The sequence below is a fragment of the Indicator indicator genome, chromosome 3 (assembly GCF_027791375.1).
Source record: "Indicator indicator isolate 239-I01 chromosome 3, UM_Iind_1.1, whole genome shotgun sequence".
Taxonomy (NCBI): domain Eukaryota; kingdom Metazoa; phylum Chordata; class Aves; order Piciformes; family Indicatoridae; genus Indicator; species Indicator indicator.
In genome coordinates, this window is record NC_072012.1 from 7,880,215 (window position 1) to 7,899,896 (window position 19,682).

The 19,682-nt window shown below is 39.4% G+C and overlaps 1 protein-coding gene across 1 annotated transcript in view; it reads left to right on the forward strand.

The window, feature by feature from the left end:
• MPPED1 (metallophosphoesterase domain containing 1) overlaps positions 1 to 18,560 on the forward strand; it is a 53,043-nt gene extending 34,483 nt beyond the window's left edge. Inside the window, exons 4-6 of the mRNA XM_054399790.1 lie at positions 10,234 to 10,349; positions 14,800 to 14,913; positions 18,442 to 18,560. Of these exons, the coding sequence (XP_054255765.1) occupies positions 10,234 to 10,349; positions 14,800 to 14,913; positions 18,442 to 18,560 (349 nt within the window). The remainder of the gene's footprint in view (positions 1 to 10,233; positions 10,350 to 14,799; positions 14,914 to 18,441) is intronic.
• Positions 18,561 to 19,682: the final 1,122 nt, after the last annotated feature.

Consider the following 19,682-nt stretch of genomic DNA (forward strand, 5'->3'; position numbering starts at 1 on the left):
GAATTCAGGAGAGGTCTTTTTAATGAGCACTGCAGTACAAATTAAGTGACTGAAATGAATTAGCAAGAATCATTAACATGGCTGAAAAAAATGTGTATGGAGCAAAATTAAAATTTCTCATACTCCAGGTGAATTTTCTATAGCACGTTAAAGAAATATAATTAGTATTAACTAATTAAAGTCTGAAATAGCTATGTAAGCAAATGAAAATGTAAACTGAAATACACTTATTGTAGCCTGTAACTACCATCAAAGTCAGAGCAGTATCATAAATTCTCATTATTGTATACTTCCAAGAAATTTTATTTTTCTGTTTCCCACAAGATTTTTTTTTAAGACACAGCTGTTTAGAATATCCTTTTATTTTTCTTTTCTTGTTAACAGACATTCCAGAAAGTTGCTTCCCAACATAGCCCAGGGCTGAGTAGTCTGAAATAGTTTAGTTCTAGAATAGTCACACTAGGGATACTCAGTAAGTCAAACACCTTTGCATGCTGTTTATTTGTATGTGCTTGCGTATTAGGGACACAGATTAATCCTCTAACACAGTTCACAGTGACCTCTTGCAGAGTGAGCTTAACCAGTTACTGAAGCCAAAAATGCTTTGAATCCACTCTCCATTGTGTCTGTAGCAGTGTGGAGGACGTTGCACTGCCTGTGCCTGCATGTATGCTGAATCTAGATGAGAAGTGAGGTTGATTTCTCATAATGCTATTGGGCAAGGCTGGTTTCTCGTAATGGCTGAACACACTGTGTGGCTTTGTAGTTGTGTATGTGAGTGGGGATTTGGGTTTACTTGCTTTGTTTCAATGTTTCTGGCTTTAGTTAAATTTGAGAGCAGTCAAAAAAAGATACTGCTTTAGTTTAATTAGACTGGTAGGGGGAAAAAAGTCCTTTCTGGGCAGTAATTATTAGTTGTATGTTATTAAAAGGAAATAGTTCACATTCAGTTACTTAGCAGAAATAATTGAATCCTCTGATCCAGTAAAATAGCCCACTTTGGATTCAGCTATTTTTTAATTTAAGACATGCAGAGGGGGAGACCTGTAATCTCACTACAGGGAATTGACTTCACTTTCCTGCACTTCATAAACCACAAAGTGAAATTGCAATCCCCCACAGCAGTTTTCTCTTTATTTTTCACATTTGCTTGAAAGTTTAGTTTTATGAGACAGAGCTGAATTTAAAGTTTGAAGTGCTTTTGTTGTTGTTGTTGCTGTTTTGGTGCCTTTTTTTCTGGAACAAAAGGACTAGCAGCTTTATCTGTAGTCTGGGCTGTATTCTCAGACAGCAGCAATTTCAGGATGTTTCAAAGATGTAAACACAGTTGGGTACTGAGATGAGCCCTTTGGCGATATTCCAAGAGAAGCACAAATAGCTAACTAGTTTGGAGCAGAGCTACATGGGGGTGATTCTCAACTGGAGTAATTTGGCAGAGCTTTTCATCTCCTTACACCTGGTGAGAATCAGCCTCCCTTCTTCGTGGTGGTTTGTATGTGTGCATTTTCTTTAGCTTTTTACACAGGAGACAAGTGAGTACGTCAAGAAGTAGATGCTGCTTTACCTTCTGCTCTATGTGAAGAACTGTAAATAGAGCCATCATCACAGGAGCTAACTGAAACACAGTTATCCCAGTTATTTCTCTTTTCCTTGACCAGATTTTAAGGGGAAAGGTAATTTACCACTTGTCATGAAGCTGTTTAATATCAGAACACTTTTCTGCATTTGTTAATAAATTAGTTTCATTTAATAAATTGGCACTGTTTAACATGAGTTAATAGGATTATTCCCTAGTAAATTGGAACCAATACTACAACACAAGGACTCTCCCACCTCTGTGTGTCAAGTATTTCTGTGTAATTTACATCTGATAAGGGATTTTTTTGTTTGTTTCTGGTTTTTTGTTTTTGTTTTTGAAGGCTTCTTATTCACCTACCTAGGAATCTCAGAATTCCTAGCTAGGTGAACAGCATCTAGGTGTTAAAGCTGTAACTTCTTGGTATAGAAAGTTTTTGCAGTATCTGGTTTCCACCACTGTATTGTGGGGTAAATTTAGGACTGCAGGAAAACATGGATTTGAAATTTAAGATTGCTTGGATCTTGTTAGCTTCAGGTAGAAACATGGCATATGAAGTATCAGCATGTGCTTTTTTAAATAAGAGGTAACTTCATCTGTTACTAAATTGAAAATGTTAAAAATAATACACTTTATACATATATGCACACATGCTGTATTAATTTACTAGCTTTAGAAGTGTTTTCATGATTGTTTAACTCAAAATGGCTTTGAGTTTTCTAAGGAAAAGTAGTTAAAAAGCCAAAAAGTAAGAAAAGACAGAAAAGAACTGACAGACAGTCCATATGGCCTAATTACTCCTGGTATTTTAAGAAAAAGAATATAAACCTGGGGAGTTACTAAAGTGAGAAGTGGCTACTGTGAGAGCCTTTTGTATTGATTCTCAGTGCACCTATTACACATCCTACATATTTTAGTCATAGTCCATCTAGGAGAGTCCCTTCAGGAGCTGCATAGTAAAAAACACCACAAGTGTAGTGTCTCCATGTGAAGGGATGTTCCATCTCCTCAGTCAGCAAATTTCTGCAAAGTCCTAGAGGAGCACACTAAACACTGCCTAGTTGGATTTGTGGAAAAACATGCTTTTTCTTTAGCTGTCTGGCCATCTGATAGTGAAGAACTGTAAAGATGCCATGAATAGATGGGCCTCAAATTATTTTTCCTTACAGATTGGCCCATTCGTGGCAGGTTTTACATTTAAAACAAGACAGTGACTGTACTGCAGACACAGGTGCTGCTGACTCTGCTCTTAACCCTTCTTTCTGTGACTATCAGCTGTCAGTATCTGAGTCTGGATGATCTGGCTGTACCTGTACTTTTAAATGTGGAGAATCAGAGAGACTGAGGGAACAGACTGAGACATGAGGAACTTAAGGGCTGCATTAAATCCATAAGATCATACTGAAAGTTTATGCAGTTCTATATCTGTACCCTCAGTGTTGAATCTCTTGGCTGATTTTGCCAAGTTAGCCTTTATGTATGTTTAGTTGGTTTATTTTATAATTTTAAAAGAAGATCAGATGGGATATTATCATTGCTTCCTGGCAGAACGAAATGAACTGTTTGCATGTTTAAAATTCAGTTTTTCATTAATGTTTTCTTCTCACCTGTTATCTTCCATTTTCTCGTTATGAAGATAAAGTGGATTTCATTTTATTTTTCATTGTTTTAGAACAGATTAATGTTTAGAAATGATCAGTTCCCATTAGTCACAGCTCATTCTTTCTTTTTTTCCAGTCAGAGATGTATTAAAGGCTGTACTAAACAAAAGATGAATGATTTCATGTATATCTCAAATTGCAAATGAAATAATTACTGACAAAGGGCCGTATTCTGATTCTTACCCTCCTTTCCTTTTCCAAAAACCAGTAATTTAATTTGATTCAGAGTTTCAAGAATGATGACTTTGATGAAAAGCAAGTAAGGCAAAAAGCCAAGAACACAGCAAACTGCCCTATGGAAAAAATATTGTCTGTTATGGCCAGCAGACTGACAGAGGATCTGAGTTCAATTTGCTGCTCACTACAGCCTCCCTAACTAACACTGTGCAAGCCATCTCACGTCTTAGTACCTACAGTCCCCTCCCTTCTGCTTTCTCCTTTCCACCTGCTGAGCTGTACTCTGTGGTCTAGTGTTCCAGAGGATAATCTTATATGAGATTAACCATCATTTGCATTTATTAGTTTTAAGTACAAGGCCTTAGTTTTCATTGAAAAAGCCCTGGTTCCAATATTATGAATGAATGAATCTAAGGTTCTATGTAATTTAAATCTTTCTGTTCATAGCTTTTATACCTCTTTAGATTCATACCACCCTTCTCTCATGTGGAAGTTGTAATGAGCCTCCTCATACTCCACAAAACTTCTGAAACCTGTTTTTCTTTAAATCTTGGTGCCCTGCCAGTCCTTCTTAGCACTAATGGCCTAAGAGCTACTTTCATCCCTGCCCACTTTAGACAATCCTCTGTGTTGAATCATAGAATGGTTTGGTTTGGAAGGGGCCTTCAAGGTCGTCTAATTCCAAACCCCTTGCCATGGGCAGGGACACCTCCCACTAGACCAGGTTGCTCAAGGCCTCATCCAATTTGGCTTTGAACACCTCCAGGGCAACCTGTTCCACTGTCTCACTACCCTCATTGGAAAGAATTTCTTCCTAATAACCAGTCTAAATCTCCTCTCTTGCAGCTCAAAGCCTTATCCTGTCAAAAGACCCTCCCCAGAGCTCCTGTAGACCCTTCAGGTGCTTGAATGCTCTTGAACGTGAGGAGGAAAAGACAGATGAGTGTGTTTTCACAACAGCCAATACACACACACACAGAAAGTCAACTTTTATGAATCCTTATTTGCAGAGAAAGTTGAATAAAAAGCAGTAGCAGTAGTAGCTGGTTAGTTACGCACTGAGGGAAGGCTAAGAAGGCATTTACAGAGATTGGGTAAATTCAACTAACACAGTGATGGGAAAAGTGAAAATACGAACTGAAGGATGTGAACACCAGGCAGACAAGGAACGTATACACGGTCTATAGTACTGTGTATCTGTGTTCACAGGACTGCAGCTAGTTGCAACAGGAAGACTAAATCAAGACCAGGAAAAGTTATGAGTGCCCAACAGTTAGACTTCCTGGGCTAGCAGGAAGTTGGAGTTTGGTCTGTGATTACTACTGCTGAACCTAACTGCTTTTATTGGTATTCCCTCACCCTTCGCCAGCCACTTACACCAGAGTGACCTTCAACATGCATAGTCCAGTCTTCTAAATATTGCATATTGGCAGCTCTGCAATAGTCAGGGAAGGGAGCAGGAGTGAGGAGACTGATTTGGTCCATTCTATTTCCCACTGAGCTTCTTTACAGTGACTGGCCAATATCTGTTGATTTTCTGATAAGAGAAAAATGTGGAGGAAGGACTTCAACAATTTGTGAATCTTTGAAATGCATTTTGTTAGAAGAGGAATTCTCGTGAGAGAACTTGCCTTTCAGCTGCAAAAATTATTTCTGTAGAAAACTTTATAGAAATGAAGGGGTATAATGATCTGCACATTGTGGGTTTTGCTACTGAAAGTGCTTGCAAGATGCTGCATCCCAATCCCTTTAATACACTAATGGCTATTCAGTCATCTACCACCTGTAGCTCTTCATGGGTACTGGATTATGCAAGGGAGGTTTCCCCTGAAGTCAAAGAGAGTAATTCTGTGCCTGCTGGTGGCAAGATTTGTCTTATTCAGAGGGACAACCTAGATGCAGCTGCTGCAGTAAACCTTGTGGTGCTGAAATTCTTCTGGTAGCTGACACCCTGCAAGCACTATGGCTGGAATATTTCTTTCTTTGATTGCCCACTGGCTGCCTGCTGTGTTCATTTGTAGCTGATGACCAAGTACTATGAGGGGTCCCCTCGAGCTGTTAAGTGTACAGAGAGGAAGGAATCTGTTATTTAAGTCTCATTGCTTGTAATAGAAAAATCCATGAATGCTGATAATTTTGCCTGGGCAAATTTCGTCTCCCCTTTTTGTATGTCTGCCGAGCAAATTGAGATGGCTACCAGTGGTTTGAAAATTGCAAACCTTCCATTTTCACATAAATTACAGGTCAAATCCGTGTAGTGCATCGCTGCCCTGTCTGGTAAATCACATGTAAAACTAAGTTATGCCCCATTTACATGACAAAAGAGCATGGTAGCTCTTTCCAGTAGTAGCTGAATAAAAGGAAAACTAATAAATAATTAAGGTGGTAATGTGTTTGACCACTACTTTTGTAGTATGACTTTTTTTCTGTTATTATGTTAACAGAAATGCTCCTTTCAAAGACAGCTAAAGTGCTAATGATAGCTAAGAAGGGCATTCTAGGAGGTTAAACTGGTTTAATTAGAATTTATGAGAAGGTTACTGTAAGGGTGCAGAAAGATGTTAAGGGGTTAACCTATAAGAGATTACATTGTAGTCAGTGTTCTGTTAAAGTTTGAATTAATTTTTCCCATGGGTTTTTCACATTCTAATTTTCAACTAAATGAGACATCTGTTTCAGAAAAGGAAAATTTGCTATGGTTGTCATAGCAACTATCATTCTGTAAGAAAATTATTCCAATGGTTACTTTAGAACAGAAAGATAGAAATTCAGTACATAAAGCAACATCCAATTGCTAGGACAAATTCTGATAATTCAGTCCTTTTTGTATGGTAGATTATTTGACCTGCAAAACTTGTTCCTGTGTTTTTAACATAAGGTTAATTGCCCTGTAAACATCCATTTGCAATATATTTCCCCCCTAGAGTCTTATATGTAGACAATCATTATTCTTACCATAATAATAATACTGCTGGATTTCAGTAGTATGTGGAGAGGCTCAAACAGCTCACTTTAAGAGGATAAGACCTAAATCAAAGTACATTTCTGCAGATGAGCCTTTCACTTCAGAGATGAAATACAGCCATGATGTATGTCTTTAATTGCCAAATACATTTCTTGGGAAGTTGAGGTTTTTTTGTGGTTTTTTTTTTTTTTTGAGAACAGCAGATTACAGAAATACATGACAGTATTTTCTTTGTAAAATGTAGAATATTATTGGAAAACAATTTTATTTTAAGAGTTCACTTTCTTGAGCAAGCAGCAAGTCCAGAAATTCACTGCTTGACATGAAGACTTCAGCTTTGCTCTCAGGTTCCATTGCAAATGGAAACTTTAGGCAAAATTGTCTTTGCGCAATATCCAGGTCACAGGGTATTAGAGAAGGGGTTTTTTTTGTTTGTTTGTTTCCCTACTCAGAAACTTTGACTGTTTTGCAATAAATTTTCAGAAGAAAGGACGTGGGGATGTATAAAATCCCTATGTGTCTATAAAGATGGCATAGCTTTGAGGGTGGGGGCCCTGAAGTGTACGATTTGTCTTTCTTCTCTCAGATGTAAAGCACACCAACATTCTTGGACTTTTTTTTTTTTTTTTTTTTTTTTTTTTTCCCCAGAAATATTCCAGGCATTTCTTTCAATCTCAGGGCTGTCACAAAAGACAGCATGATGGCAAATCACGCAAGTTGTAACATCTCCCCTTCACAAAAGAACAGCTCCAGCATGCATAACTTACCAGCCCTGCGCTCAGGCGGCTACCAGCCGCAGTCACCACAAAGGGAGGGAAGGAGGGAGGAGGGATGGGCGGTGGGGGAGAAAGTGCTTCTTGTCTTAATAAGTGGATCATGCTTATTCATAAGGGGAAATGGGCTTTTTAGAAAGTGGCCATGTACAGGTCAGAGCTGGTGGAGGCAGGCAGAGATTCTCACAGCTGTGTACGCCATTCGTGGTCGTTTGGACTTCAGCAGGATTAAGCTGTCTTCTGGTGAGACCTGTGACACTCATGGTTATTTCTCTTTATAAATGCTTCATTGTGTTCTTTAAATCATTATTCCTTAGGGGTTTGGCTGTTTTTTCTTGGGCAAATATTTATCTTGCCTCTCGGTTCCATTCTGGGGGTGCAGAGTGGCCACCAGCCTTTCTGCTGGGATGCAGGGCGCTTCATTGCCTCCCTTCACACCAAGGACCTGGGGACAATCCTCACCATGCCCAGCAGCAGCAGGGTGGGCAATGTGTTGGAGCAAGGAACCTGCATTCACTTGATCTGTCAGTGGCTTTAGGATCGTCATTTACTGTGCTGACACTTTGTTTGCCCTTGAAAATATTTTCTCTTGGTGAGGTTTTGTTCCTGAAAATCTTGCTCTCTGCTTAAAGACAATTTGCTGAACGGCTGAATATTTTCATCTTGGTGAGGAAAGATAATTGGTATGTTAGGTATGGGGTGCAATTCCAAGGCAGAAATGGATGGAGAGTTTAGAAAAAGCCTAACTTCTCTGTATTTTTATAATGCGTTCCACTTCTGTAATATCCAAGCACCCTGCAGACTTCAGCTGATTTTCTTTCAGGGCATTCCTGTGAGATAAAAATGCTCCCGTTCTATCAATAGTGAGCTGAATGTAAGGACAAGCCAATTGAGCTCTACAGCCTGGGGTTTGGTTCTGTGTGATGGTAACATCAGTGGTAGCTTACTACATGGTAAGCCAGTAAGTAGAACCATAGAATCATTTAGGTTGGAAGAGACCTTTAAGATTATCAACTCCAGCTGTTGCCTAACGCTGCCAAGTCTGCCACTAAACCATGTCCCACAGTACCACGTTGCACGTCTTTTAATACCTTCAGGGGTGGTGGCTCAACCTCTTCCCTGGGCAGCCTGTTCCAGTGCTGGACAACCCTTTTGGTGACTCTGCAACTTGAAGCTGTTTCCTCTTTTCCTATCACTTGTTACTTAGGGGACCAACCCCCACCTCAATCTAACCTCTTTGCAGCTAGTTGAAGAGAGCAATAAAGGCTGCCCTGAGCCTCCTGAGTAGACCATGATTTAGCACCCCAGCAGCAGTAAGGTGGGACGTTATGTACGTATGAGCCTACTGCTGTTCATCCCATGAAGGAAAGCTGCTGGGAGTTGAGCATGTAACCAGAAAAAGTCAATTTCATATCCATGATACAGAGATGAGTCATCTTCTTAGCCAGCAACCTTGGTCTGACCAACCTCACTTAGACCAAGGTTTCTATTTCATTGCTAGTGCTTATTCCCACACCTTCTTTACCTCTTTACCTCTCAGCTTCTGGAGGCTGTGCTATATTTTTTGATCCCAATGGACAAAGTTTTGTCTTTCTTTTCACCTTTTTTTTTTTAATTTCCTTTTTTCCTTTCCTGGGACACTTGGTTATGCAGGGCATGTGATGAAGAGCTAGATGAGTGCTTAGCTGTGGGCACAGAAGGCCTTTCTATCAGTGATGTAGAATAGTTGAGGCTCTTTTTGTCTGTGGAAGAAAGGCAGAAAATCTGCAAAGCCCCCTTCTTCCTTTGCTTTTACCAGGATTTTATTTTCTTCCCTTGGGTAAGCCACTTTCTCCCTTTATATTTTAGCAAGCTCTTTATTTTTAAGCTGTTTTTAATAGGTATGTGCTTTACAGCATTCCAAAAAGGAAAGTGGAAAATATATCATCATGAAGACATGCTAATTTTTGAAATGTTAGTCAAGCATCAGTAATGGAAGAGGATGAATAATAGCTCTGTGGGCATTTTCTTTTGTCTTTGCCATACGTGATGTAAAGTGGAGTACAGAGAATTTGTTTGAGAGAATTCTTTTTCTCTTTTGATGCGGCAAGGGAGTGTAAAGCTTTCTTCAACAAAGTAACATCTCAAAGGGAGCTCTGGTTGATATGTATGTATTTATAAACACTACTGCTGCAGCTATCATAAACCATATTAAATCACAGCAGCCTGTTTTGTTCTTTTCCAAATACGGATATGGGTGGAAGACATCAGTCAAAAAATTACCCAAAACCCATCCTAAAGGTAACCCCTCATTTTTATAACCTAGGATTAGAGCATAGTCAGCAGGATGTAATTTGTCACTGTGATATAATTGCTATGAAATAAAGTTGTTGGTTTTGTTTTTTAATCAATGGGATAGCAGGATATGGGCAAATGGTGTTCTGTCAGTGTTACAATTCCGGTGCCCCATGATGAGCTGCTCCATAAATGCATTTCTAAAAATGTAAATGCCCATCTGATAAGAAATCCTGCATATGGAAAATCTTACTTAAAAGCAAGTCAGCACAGCAGAGGACAGAAGAAAAATATGTTGTAAGAAAAGGAGCTGAAGGGATGTTCTGAAGGGATACTTCCAGTTAGCAGTGTAGATGATCTCTCTGACGTTGAAGGGTGCTAAGATCTGTCTTTGTCCAGCTGGTCATAGACAAAGGGCCAAACCTGATGGGAGCCAATGTAAAACATGTATACACACCTAGGTAACTAAGACAGATGTGCTTCTAGATGTTGTGAGAGTCCAGCATGCTAATCTACACAAGGAGATCTTGGTGTCCAGGTCTTGTAAGACTTTCTTCCCACCTAGTTAGAGGAATAGTGTGAATATTTTACTGGATGCTGCCTGCTGGAAGTGGTAAGGACTGCACGGATTTGCCGCACAAGTAACATTGGTTGTATGGAAAGAAGGTTTACTTTGCACACACACAAGGAAATGAATGCTGTTTGTGTCTCCAAATTCCATGCTAGTAGAGAATCAATCTCCATATTATAATTAGAAAACCATTACATGGAATTAGCACTGAAGACATTCTCCTCCTCTCTTGGCAGGCAACCTTGGTTTTATGGCTGGGGCTTTAATCTTCCACGAGGCCAAGCACTATTAGAGAAATGGAACCTTATTCCAGATGGAATAGATATTCTTATAACACATGGACCACCTCTCGGTAAGAAAATCCTGGTGCTCTTAGCTGTGTGTTTCAGATAATTATACAGGAACTGTTGGCTCTCCCTGAACGCAGAGCGTGCTCCTGACTTGCACAAATCAAAAGTAACTTCTGTACTGATTCCAGCAGCACCAGGACTTCGTCTCAGGTTTATATTTCATGATTGCCTATGCTCAGTGGTAGGGAATTAAATAATAGCTTAAAAGTTAAAGTCTTAACACATAGAAACAAGCTTTATAAATCAGTGAGATCTGGATCCTTTATGCATCCGTCCACTTTGCCACTGGCAAAATAAGTTGGTTTCAAGCATGGAGCCTGCCTGAAGAGAAATGCATGATTTGGATCTTAGCTTTTTTAGCACTTTCTTCTTTTCTTGCAGCAGCCCTCCCCCTCCAAGAAGTACTCAGAGTCTCTATTTTTCCTCATCACGCTGACTTGGTACATCTTTTGCCTCTCAAACCCAAATGCTGCCATTTTTTGCCCGTTCTTTGGGCAGCATGGGTGAATTGCCTGTCTGTAATACAATCTGGTAATATTAACAGAGCAACAAGAAATAATTTTACGTTTGTGGCTTAGAAATATTCATATAGGTGATATAAAATCCAGGAGAGATTTCCTGTATTCCTAGGCAATAGCTGAATTATCTGTGGTACAGAAATAATGTAACCACAGAAACTGGTGTCAAGACTTATGGCTTTTAGAATGTTTTTCAGTGTGTTTAATGTATAGCAAGCTATGTTTAATGCAACTATGTGTTTAACTTTCACTTAATAAATGGACACAAAACTGAAGCATATCCTTAACCATATGCCACACTGTGGAGTGCATTCTGTGAAATGAGAGCAGTTGGTTTCTTCAAACCTTTAGATTCCAAGGTTTCTTGAAACTGAAACTCTGTTGTCTTCCACCCTTTCTTCTCCTCTTTCAGAGCTTGGAGAAGAAAGTATCTAAAGGGTTGGTGTTTTGGTGTTTTGTTTAGAAAGACATGTTTGCATTCCAGGGCTCACTAATCCTGGGGAAAAGGGTTTCTCTCACAGCAAGGGCATGTGTTTTGATATTTCACCTAAGTGGAGTCTCATGCCATGCCGTAGACTGGCTGACGTTCATATGGATGCCTGATGAGATATCAGCTCCAAACAATAGTGGGAATAATTCCTGTTAAGATTCGAGGCATTTTGCAGGATCTCTGATACAGTTGTATTAGCTTTTTCAGCACTTTAAAAGACATTTTAAAAACCTTCTGATCAGCTGTAAAGAAATCCAGTCTTCAGCTGATCCAAAGAATATCCCTGTGTCGACTGCTCAAAATCCAGTGTTGGAAAGTGTAAAGAGGGCCTCACACCACTTAGCTTCAGTCTCCTTGCTAATTTAGCCACTAGGCTCTGGGATAAGCGGAAGGAGGAGAACCTCTAGAGAGCACTGCAGAGCTGGCACTCAACAGATATGCTTTAGTAATAAGTTTAATAATAAATGTAATAAATAAAAAGTAATTTAATAATTGTAGTAATGCTGAGGAAGAACCACCCATATCCACAAATGTAATGGGATGATGTAAATTTCCCCTATCTCTGTATTATTTGTTCTCTTTTTTTAATTGTTAAGCTTCAGCTGTCTTGGAATCATAGAATCATAGAATGGTCTGGGTTGGAAGGGACCTCCAAAGCTCATGTAGTCCAACCCCCTCTGCAGTAAGCAGAGGGCATCCTCAACTACAGCAAGTTGCCCAGAGCCCTGTTGAGCCTCACCTTGAATATCTTCAGGGATGGGCCCCCAACTCCCTCCCTTGGCAACCTGTTCCAGTGTTCCACTACCTTCATGGTAAAGAACTTGTTCCTAACATCCAAGGATTCTTTTTTAAAATCCCTCTTTCTTATTGATGCACTGATGTATGGCTCAGGCACAGAACCCTCTGGCTGAGGACCTCAGTTGTTGGTCTTCTGACACTGATGGCTACAGCTATGTGACACTTCAAAAGAAATTAACACTCTGCCTTATTTACAGAACATGCTCATAGTGTAGCTCTGTCCACAGACATTTTGGGAGACAGGATCCTCCTTGACCTTCCAAGCCAATTATTTTAACCAGGAAGTTGATTACTCTTGTTCTGATAGCATCACTTGAGCTATTCCTAATGATTACAAATAGCAATCAGTGCTCCTGCAAATTTCTCTTTTTTTTTTTTGCTTCCCTCCTCCCCGCCCCCCCCCCCCCCCCCCGGTGTGGCTGCCTAAATTCTATCTATCATCCATTTTCTGTGCTTCTTCCCCATTCCCTTACTTCAGAAGAGTGCACATGCTCCTTAACTAATTAATACTACAATATTAGATAGATTCAGAATTGCCTGCAGGGTTTAGATGCAATAGCACCATTAAGGGTTAATGGACTTTGTGTTTCCAAGTCGGGTAGGCACGTAAGAAAAATCTGGAGTAATATTTCTTTTCTGTTTCAGAGTAGCACTTTGGGATGAAACCAGGGCAGGGATTCATAGGAGGTTCACACAGGATGAGAAAACAAAGCTTAAATGAGCTGTTATTGACCATTGTACTAGTAACTTGTTTAATGTTGATAAGGATATGCCATATAGTTCATATCTTACAAAATGTAGTATTCATGATTATGGAATCGGCACCAATGCTGATTTCTGTGTCAGCATATTTGTGACTTGTATTTACAGGATTACTTTCTAAAGCCTTTTCCCTGACTCCTAAAGATCTGCAATTGCAATGTTTTATTTCTCTTCAAAAAGTTGACTTTTCTCTGTTTTTGATTTAATATCACCTTTAAGTCTTCATTTGTAGCTATCTGCTTGATTGTCTGTGACAAAGATTTATACTTCCCTGACAGCTGCAGAAACCTGTTCCAAGTAACCAAACATTAAAAAAAAATCTAAGATGAACTCTGTTAGTTAGGTGTAATCAATTATTCTTAGTTTGTGTAGTCAGGTGTACATAATAAGCTGCAAACATACGGGAAGGCTTCAGAAGGGTGATAATGCATGTAAACAAAAACATGTTCAACATAAATAATGCTTAATTTAATGAAGAAGTTAATTTTATGGATTTTTGTTTGTGAAATTTCTGAAGTGGAAATGCTTTTGGCTTTATGTTCACCACAGACAATTTTGACACTTAACTGTTTCAAATCTTTGAAGTAACAAAAAAATGGTGGTTGTAACATTCTTGCTCTGAAAAAAACCTGACTGGATTCCAGAGGAGTTGCTGGCTTCACTTGGAAATCTTAAATCCTTATAATTTCCTACAATGACTAGACCTGCATTGGGACCAAGAGGCATTGGTAAAATAAGTTACCAGAAGTGAGCATGGCTCTGCTCTGTAATTCAGTGGGGCTTTCTCTTTGTACCTCCCTCCAGACGCAGCCAAACAATGTCTTCAGAGGTGTCTGGATGAATTCAGAGTCTATACCCCTTAATCAGGATTTCCTTTTTGACCCTTAGGATACCCATTCACAACTCATTCCTGTAAATTGGACTTAGCTCTCTGAGTAACTATGACGGAAGGGCAAATCTGTAACATTTTTATAAAACCCCACAGTCTACTGAGCCCAGTTTTCTAGCATCTGGTATCTAAAGAGGTATTTCTCAATGTGTGAACCTACCCTAAAGCTCTAGCAAAGCTGAGCTTGAAAATAGCAGAGCAAGACTGGTTAGTGCAAACCCTCTAATACGACAACATCCTTCTTACACTGCTGCTTTGAAGGAAACATGAAGCTTCAGCTGGCAGTAAGCCACCCCCCCTACAGTATTTTTTTAGATGTATAAGCAAGTTAATGTACATGTCTGAATTCATAAAAAGTGCATTTGTAGACAAGCTTCGTGCAAATGAATTTATCACTGAAAAGCATCTACTGCAGAAGGGTTGAGTTTCTCTTCTTACCTGATGTCCATAGATTGAGGCTAGTGGGACTTGCTAAGCCATGAAGTGCTTAAACCAGTTTTACTTGAGAGTGCTGTTTCTAGGCGCACTGTGGGTTCCTCACCTGAGTTCCTCTAGTGTAAGATTCAATATGCTAACAACATAGTTTTATTATTAGCATTACATCAGTTAAGTGTTCAGTTGAAAACAGCTAAATCCCAGGACTAGATTTAAATAGCTGATTTAGATTCTTTACAGGCACACTTTGGACTCTTTACAGCTCAGTTATTAAAGGAAGAAGAATGGATAAAGCATTGAGTTTTTACATTAACAGTGCAAAAATTGCAGGTTTGTTTTTTTTTTTCCTTAAAAACAACTGGCAAGAGTCCTTTTTCTTCATGTGGTTTTCCTGAAGTATTTTTCCTTCCATCCTCTTCTACATACCGTGGCAAATGCTGTTTTTTCCCATGGCAATTCTTCTATGGCTGTTTAGGACATGAAATCTCAGAAATGCTATATAGCAATACAGCTTTGCAGATAACCTGTCTTCTTTTAAAGTTTTCCTTTCTCTGCCAAAGGTTTTCTAGATTGGGTTCCTAAGAAAATGCAACGGGTAGGATGTGTTGAGCTGCTGAACACAGTCCAGAGACGAATACAGCCAAGGCTTCATGTTTTTGGACATATCCATGAAGGTCAGAATACATTTCTTGCTATATATATATTTAGAAAACACCAGTGGAAGTTGCCTGGTTTAAGTAGAATTTTCAAACTTGAATGTCTAAACTGAAGCACTTCTGGAATTCAGATACTTAGTTGCACATACAGAGTTGAAATTGGTTGATAGCCACATTTCAGTATTTGCACTTCAGCATCTCTTTCAGTTTCTATGTCTATAAAACAGTGAAGCCTCCCTCACAGAGAGTACTGCTATCAATTTTAAAATAAGAACATGAGTCCTGTAGTTATGAAAAGTCACTAAATATTAGGATTGATGGATTGTGTTTTTCAGTCCTGAATCTCTGTGACTAACATAATTCATGTAAGCTCTCTATGGGTCAATTTCTGTGTTTGTAAAATGGATAAGAATGCATTGAGGAGTGCTTTGAAGGCTTAATCTTCAAGACTGTAAGGTAAAGGTTGTCTCTCTCCACCAGTGTATATATGAAGTTGGAATCGAGGGATGCTGCCATTGACTTGTGAAGAAGTTCAAGATATTTATTCATGTGTTTATTTGCTTTGGTAGGGGAAAGATTTTATACATAGTTAAATCAAAGTGGTTCTCTTGACTGTTTGATTTTTAACTGGAAAGAAATGAGCTCTCTTCACATATGTCAGCAAATAGTGACAAATGTGCTCCACTCAAGTCAGTAACAGCAGGAGTTCATGTCCAGGCAAAAGGAAAGGCAGATGTTGTCTGCTATGGAGGAGTCTGTCCTGTTGACATATCATGGCAGCAAGGTGTCAAGCAGTGTCCCCACCAGAAAAAAAAAAAGGGCAACTACTGGGCTGTGCAGAAGTGTGTAGGTTGGAATGTGAGCATGGATTATCAGCTGCTCAGTTCTTAGCAACATTAATTTACTGGCAGGAAAATGTGCTCCAGAACTGCCGGTTTTCTGCTTCTGGGACTGCTCCAGCCTTTGAGATAGGATCTCTGTGGGTATCAACAGCGTAGAAATAAAAAAATGGAAAAAATGTAGAGTAGCTAGCATTAGCTACTTCTGGTGTGGAACTATTAACCTCCCCAAGGAATCCCACTCTGACTTGCTGCTGTTCACTTTCACCGTGCTGTTAGAAGTGACATTGCTGAGACGTGTGCTGAGCGTAAAATTGATGGAGAAGATGTTCACATCATTATTCTACAGCTCAGGGGTTAAGTCTGTTCTCCTTGTGCAAGAGGATGTTCACAGAGAGGGCTTGTTAAAGCCTAGTTAATGTCCAAGGTGGTGTTAAATCGCAAAGTGAACAGCCAATATATAGGCAGGGGTTCTTACTAACCTCTTGCTGTTAGAGAATTCTTTGAGAGCTGGTGAATACAGTTCAAACAGAGTGTCTTTTCACAAATCCTAACCCAGGTGAGTTGCAAGGGGTATAAGCAAATGGTTAGCAAGCTGTGAAACTTAAGGCATGTAAACAAAATCACATCTGCTAAGACCAGGCCAACTTTGGGGGCCAACTTTGGCTCCCAAGAGAAAAGAACTGTATGTCCACAGCATGGTAAATCATGTGAATTAATGCAGTTGGCACAGGAGCTATCAGAACACAGAAACAAGGTACTCTTCTTGTTAACTATCATAATTTAGAGAAAACAAATGGGGAACTGCATAGCCTGTTTTGCAGTGGGATGCTAAATCTCTGCAGCAGAGTATTCCCATTGCAGACAGCCTGTGCAACTGAAGCAGCTCTTTGTAGAGAGAATGCATGATGAGTTCTTCCCCTGACTGAGCATAGCTGCGTCTGCAGCAGTCATTTACTGAACATCCAGGAGGAAAAGATGCTTAGAAGAAATGTTTTGTTCCTTACTCCCTATCTGCACTGCTGTCTCTGCCAGAAAATACCTCTGCGTGTGGACTTGTTGCTGATTGACCCATAGAAGTAACAAGCAGCATGGTAGGACTCCAGCTAAAATCCTGGCAGTAGTTGGCTGAGGTCATGGCCAAGAAAACTGTTGGCAGTAGGGGAGGGGTGAAAACCGTAGGATTAGAAATCTTCCAGCAAAAAGAGCATGTAAGCAAGCCAATTCTGTTCTCTCCAAACATGTAGCTGAGGAGACACAAAGTCCCAGCAGCAATGCTAAGTGTCCTCCATGCAGTTTGTTTTACATAGAGCAATTGGTGTGTGGCAAACAGCAAATGATTTAAAGAAATGTCTGTGACAGGAATCTGACAGAGTTTTCTTCCTTGCCTATTCCCTAATTACAGTGTGGGTTTTTTTCCATGGGGAGTCCAGGAGGCCCTACATTATTCAAGGCATTCTAAGGAACAGAAAATAAATTGGCTACTTTGCTTGTAAATTTTGCAACTAGCAATGCTTCTGTAAGACATGAAATTGTACTCAGAAAGGATCCTAGATACTTAGGCTTTGAATAGGTGGAACTCAGTGTATATAGCAGTGATTGTTTCACTATTAACTTCATTAATGGTGACATTGAATCTTAGTACCTATGCATTCCACCAGGTCATGTCTGCCAAATCACATATTTCTGATTGTTGAATGCATTTCTTCATATGGGTCATAATATTTCAATGCAGATTTCCAACATGAAGCTTTTAGTGTTAATCAAGCTTATGCTTTTCCCCTGGTCGTTCATGAAAAGGGTTTTGACAATGGGGGAGTGCGTCTACTTTTTCATCACACCAGAACAGTTCAAGGGTTTGCTCTTCACTTTTGGAAGCAGCATTTCAGTGTATTGATGCTGGCAGTTTGATTTCCTGCAGATTTAGTTCTGGAATTGTTTGGTTTGGGTGTCTAGCAGACATGTAGTTAAACATAATCAGATCTATGCTTCTTTGCCACCAGTGAGATATACAGAAGGATGCTTCCTCCAATGGAAATGTTGTAGTGTCTTTGGGTGTCAGAGAATGCATTAATAAAGACTTCTTTTTCTCTGCCTAGACTAGTATTTAGTGTTTTGCCATCAGACTTGGTGGAAATTGGTCAACAAGTTCAAACACACAGAAAGAAGAGGTCCCTACTAGACAAATCGCACCCAGGTGCACATGCATGCAACACCCCTTAGCCAAGCAATGCTTTTTCTTCACTGGTTGCTTAAAAGATGTGCAACACAGATAGGAAAGAAGGTGGAAAGATGAAAATTGCCCAGAGTTTGCTACACTGATGACTGCAAATCATCAGAATGTTTTTGTTTTTTTTTTTTTAGTGCTGCGAGTACCTAAGCCTTATCTTCTCATCCTTTCCCAAACTCAGAAGGTTCTAAGAAAAAAAAAAAAAAAAGGCATTGCAGGGATAAATATCTTTCTATGGAGTTTTGTGAGCTGGCTACCAGAGACCATAGTCACTAGCTAGCAAAGGTCCATTTTGGTTTTCTTACACACAGTTTGAAAGATGCCAAAAAGTTCTGCAGGACAAAGATGGTATTAATTCAGGAGACCTTTATGTTTTGCATGAAAAGAATTTTTACATTCTGTGTAATAAATGTGGCACTTAATGGTGTGTGCTAAAGGTGAATAATGAGAGTAACCAGAGTTTTTCTTTCTTCATAGGTTATGGTGTCATGGCTGATGGAACTACTACCTATGTGAATGCATCTGTGTGCACTGTGAATTACCAGCCTCTTAATCCACCTATAGTTATTGACTTGCCTACTCCAAGGAACACATGATTATTGTGAGGATTTGAAGTTGTACCCAACACATTAGCAAATTTATATTGCTGGCTGAGAAACCCAATAGGGACCCATTCAACAAAAAAAGCAAAGAACCGTCTTTTTTCCCCTGCTAGCTCTTCACAGATAAGTTTGAGTGACAAAAGTGGATGAGGAACGAAGATGTTTTCGTGCCAGAAACAGAATAAAGACTTTAACACTTCATCATTAAAATATTTGTGAACACAACAAAGTGAATGCATTCCACGTACATACATATATATGTATCTCAAGTAGGGACTTTTGTATATACCATGTGTTATATTGGACTTATTAAAAGAACAATGTTTTTCAAAGGAGTGTTCTTTTAAGAAAGTTTGCAGTTTAAACTGAAGTGTTTAGACTAGGTTTTCCTCAATTCATATGTTTCCTTGTGAGCTCTTGGTAAAAGAAAAATGATGGTAAAGATGCTTTCCCTTAATTAACATGGCAAATATAAAAGATGGTGCAGGAATGACCAGTCACAGGAGGAAAGCTATTACTTCAAGTCCTCCATGTCCAAGTCTTTGCATCTATTCAAAACCAATGCAACAGAGGCCCTAATTCACTGTACTGAAATGAAGTTTTACTACATCTGGCATTACAGATGGTAAGGGAAATGGTGCATATTGCTGGCATGCTGTAAACAGTTTAGCTCAACATTCAAGAAGGGAGACTGTGTTAAGTGCAGTATAAACTCAGGAATTTCTAACCTGGCCTCACCTGTGAAAAAAAAAAAAAGGATGACGTTTCCCTTAAAACCACAAACAAACCAAACAACAACAACCACCCCAACAATCCACACATGAAACAAACAAAACCCCACAAAACCAAAAAAAAAAACCCCAAACAAACAAAAAAGACCCTGACATAACCAAACAACTCTGTTTTCACATGGTAAGGTGATGTGTGATTGTACATAAAAAGCAAAAAACCACCTACCCAGTGTTCTGTATTGGTAGTTTAAGTAAAACCCATTGGGACTATCTGTTTAAAATCTGTTAATGGGACATGCAGCCGATGATGGGGTTACTGGTTTGAATTTGGCTCCAGTCAGAAGGGATTAAATTTCATTGTGGTCATTGGGCAGCATTGATGCCA